General features: G+C 33.3%; 1 protein-coding gene across 1 annotated transcript; it reads right to left on the reverse strand.

The window, feature by feature from the left end:
• Window positions 1–24: 24 nt before the first annotated feature.
• Window positions 25–2,590, reverse strand: DCP1 (decapping mRNA 1). Its single transcript, XM_090109106.1, has one exon. The coding sequence runs from the start codon at window positions 2,495–2,497 to the stop codon at window positions 1,217–1,219; it is 1,281 nt and encodes a 426-aa protein (XP_089965232.1). The 5' UTR covers window positions 2,498–2,590; the 3' UTR covers window positions 25–1,216.
• Window positions 2,591–4,356: the final 1,766 nt, after the last annotated feature.

The following is a 4,356-nucleotide window of genomic DNA, read 5'->3' on the forward strand; positions in this document are numbered from 1 at the left end:
TCAATGATAAAATAAAGAAGCAAATCTTCAGAACTATTTAATTTGAGACTGCATTTCCGATTTGTCTTCTCGTTTACATTTAATTTCGAATAGGAGCGTATATAAAATAAATAGATAAATACGTAATATCTGTTTTTTACACAAAGGTAAAATAAATTCTAAATCACAAATGTCTGATTAATGAAAAGCCTTTATTTAATAATTTTGAAATTTTAATAGTATGCTATGCATTCCCATTTTTGTGGTAAATAAATTTATTGTTTATAGACGCTCCTTTACAATAACAATAATAAGCAAAATATGCTCAGTTAATTTTCCAATTCTTAGTATTTCAACAAGGTTTACAATTTTTTCAAAAATATATATTTATAGCAAAAAAAGTTTAGGAAACCAGTTTACTTTTAAATGTTTCCAGCTTCAATAGAATATAATTCTATTTATTAAAATGAAAAAAAAATTTTCTAGGTAATATTTTATTCTTCACATGGTATGTGACAAGAACATAACCTATGTTGCACAGATATCTAAAATAAAAAAATAAAAACAAATTGTTTGCAGTCCTCATAAAAAATACAATGTTCAATGTCAAAAAGATGTCCTTAATTCTCAAAAATCATTGCATAAGTCCTTAAATACTTTACTGTATCTTTAGAAATATGTCACTCAAAAGTTATTTAACCATAAATATTGCAATGAACTATCTCTAAGCTAAGTAGGCAATAAATTGTTTCAAATAATAAATACTGCAGTCCAATGCAGGGTTTAATTTATTTGATCAAAAAGATCAACAAATAAGCTATGAAATGAAAATGCTTCAGAATAACATTACAATACTCAATGCTGATGCCGGAACGGAACGGATGCAGGAACCTTTAGAACTTACAACAAAGCAAAGAGTATACATAGGGATACATTTGAAAACACTGCATCGGCTGCAATAAATGAAAATAACATTATAAAGCCAATGATAATATCACAAATAAGTTTCAATCATCAATTATGTGACTTGTCCAAACTAAACTGAGTCGCTAATATTAATTCTCTGTACAGATTTCATGACACAGTCAAAGGTTTAAAACTTATTCAAAAATATTAGGTTCAAACCATTCACTAAGAATCTATGGGATCTACACAACATTTTAGAGGATTTCATATTAAGTTAGAGCTGTACATGTAGCCTGACAATGTCAGTTTCAAAGTCAACAAAAGGTAATTTTTATGAAACAGAGAAAGCTTTTTCTGAGAAAGATTTCACATAGGCTTCATGAAGCTTATTTACGAAGTCTGCGTCATGTTTGAGTAGATAATTGAAAGCTTGGAGAAGTTGATTCCTAGTCAAAGGCTCTGGAGTAGACTGAATGTCACAACCTGTTGTTGCTGTAAACATTGTTGGTGGCATCAATGCTGGTTTTGGCTGGTTAGGGAATGAATTCATTATTGGAGTTAACCCTAAGTCCTCTAATTTACCGCCATTATATGAATTAGCAGCATGAACAATATCTTGCGACTGACTCAGGTAAGATGCCAGTGGGGATGATGGTTTCGGTGAAGAAATATGCATTAAGTTTAACTCGTTTTCTAAAGGGTTAGGGCCATTCATATCACCTTCAATTTGTTGCACATTCTTCAGGTTAGGTATCCTCTGTTGGTTTTGTTTATCGATGGGAGTTGATTTCATTTGGAATCCACTATTCTGACACATCACTGGATCGATGGATATATTACCATTAGTAGAATGAGCATCTTGCGGTGTAACAGATCTCTGCTGCTTTTCTATATGCTCCACAGAATGAGCGGGATTACTCATCAGTCTCTGGAGTAACAAGGGTGCCTCGCGCGCATCACTCGGTCGTGGCCCAAATATACCGGGTGAAGGCAATGAGGAAACTGCCGGCATTTGAGCTGCAGCCCCACTGCCAGCTTTAGCGAAAAAATCCATAACGCTTTGTGATGCCATATCCGGGGCTCGCGATGGCGTCAAATCAGTTTTGTTTGATGCCATACCTTTGTTAGAATTGAAGTCGTCCTGCGCCTTACTTAACATACTGAATATGTCGACAGGAGCGCTAGATTTCGTTGGTGCGCTGTACACTGGTGTTTGAGGAATATCGTTCGGACCTTTCAAAGAATCTTTTACTAAAGAATTTAGTTTCGTGGCAACTCTTACACACTCGTCTTTATCGTAAAACCATATACCATAAATTCGACATTTTGCATTTCTATACAATAAAAAAGGTTCTTTCAATTGCAATTCAATACCTTTCGATACCGGCTCGATTAAGTTATTAGTATTCAATCTGTTCATAATAACTAAACTATGATATGGCTCTCCATTTCTACTGTACACAAACAAAGCACCTTCGATGTTGGTTTTTTCCCATTCGTTTTCTTCAAATGTATAAAGTGCGACATGCGTTGCGCTGTCAATTATTTCCCTTGCATATGGATCCGCTCTTTTGAGTGCGGCGAAATTCATACGGAGCCCTGTATCAGCCATTTTAATAAGAACTAATAATTATTGTAAGTAATCTACGCAACGAACAAGCATCACCATCACAGAAAAATGACAAGAACAAATTATCTCGCCATATTTGTCATAGTGTTGTCACAAATAAAGTTACGGTTTTTGGTGATAATCGACTATTTTACAAAATTAAATTTTAATTAAATTTTATTATATAATCAGGAATCAAATAAAATAAAATTTTACTCTTCCTTTTTATACAAGCATAAAATATTTATTTCAACTTATCTTTATCTGTTATGAAAAAAAAAATACGTGTGGCACTCGAGGACTGCCGCGGCCGCGGTAAAGCTATTGCATACACATTGTATAGGTAATATAGCATCACAGCAAAGAGCATCACAGTATAGCATCGCTGTGCCGGTTGGAGTGAGGGGTGTAGGTTTTTTCGTTACGGAATTTTTAGATTCGATTGCCGCGCTCCACAGCCGCGCTCAAAGTCTGAGATAAAAGCTATGCAATAGCTTAAAAAAAACGAATTGAGTTTTCTGTTTCAAAGTAGATAGTTACTCACTCTTTGATAAGAACTAAATTACGTCATAATGTATATTTTTTCTAAGTAATAAAAAAATTGCGTGTGTGCAGAGCACACGTGTCAAAAATAAAACTTCTTTGGCAAAAAGAAGAAGAAGACAAGATACGTGACGTATAGGACGTGACTGTATTGCCATGAAGCGTTGCCGCAAGCTCTTTTTTAGAGTATATTATAAGTATTCTTTGGCCGCAAGTATCTGAACCAAGTCTGAACCCACCAATCACTATGAAATTTTACTCGCAACGGAAATTCCTCGTTTTCTTGAAGTCTGTTATAACCTTTACATATACATATATTTCATCTTTTTATTTCATTTTTAAATCCGTTGAGCCTTGAGTTTGAACCACATGCCTTGTTAATTTAGATTACCTAAGAGAATACCTTACTAATTATTAGTGATTAATATAAACGTGTATAACGAGTATTGTTCCTTTTTCACGGGAAAACCACTTAACTTAATAGAAATACATGCTTATGCCCGCAGGTTTGTCTGCAGCAAAAGTAAGTACCCTCTCTGTCATAAAAACACCCAATAAAGGACAAAGGTGTACACGTTCTCCCATTTGGTAAAAGAATATCAATTCAAAACATTTTAATTGATTTAGCCGTATTCGTAATAATATCGTATTTCGTACTAGCTTTCCACCCACGGCTTCGCCCGCTTTGTCTAAAACTTAACATATTAAATTATATTAATTAATCCCATCCCATCCCATCCCTTAATTATATTAAAAGTTTCCTGTTGATTCACTCTATCTTTTAAAAATTACCCATTATAATAATTTGTTGTGTAATTATAAAGAGCATTTATACACACAGATTTTATCCTATATATTATGTATATTTATATCTTTTTGCTAAGCTTTTTGCTTACCTAGGCCTGGGCACGCCTGAGCAAAGATCTACGCTGCCTGGAACGATTTTAATGGGACTTTATGTATTCAAAGATAAACGACGCGGACGTAATAATACGGTAACCTTATATCATTATCTTATTATAGCAGTAAATAAGGTTACCCTGATTAAAAGTGAATAGGTATTAAAACAATATGAAAATCTTTTATATTATAAAAATATATAATGTAGCAATTATGTAGACGAACTACGACCGTACATAATATTACTGTTCAACGAGTTTATAAAATTAGTTTGATATATTATGTTTCATTGTATATAAGTAAAGACGCCGGATCTTATTATAGTAAGATTTGCTCTTATCAATTTTGTGACTTGCGTAAGCTATTTATAAATTACAATCATTTCGTATAACGGAACGCTGATGTCAAAATACGATTAG

This window comes from Colias eurytheme, chromosome 13, assembly GCF_061535395.1.
Source record: "Colias eurytheme isolate Ceu_HAF_F1 chromosome 13, ilColEury1 Martin Lab GWU primary, whole genome shotgun sequence".
NCBI classification, from domain to species: Eukaryota; Metazoa; Arthropoda; class Insecta; order Lepidoptera; family Pieridae; genus Colias; species Colias eurytheme.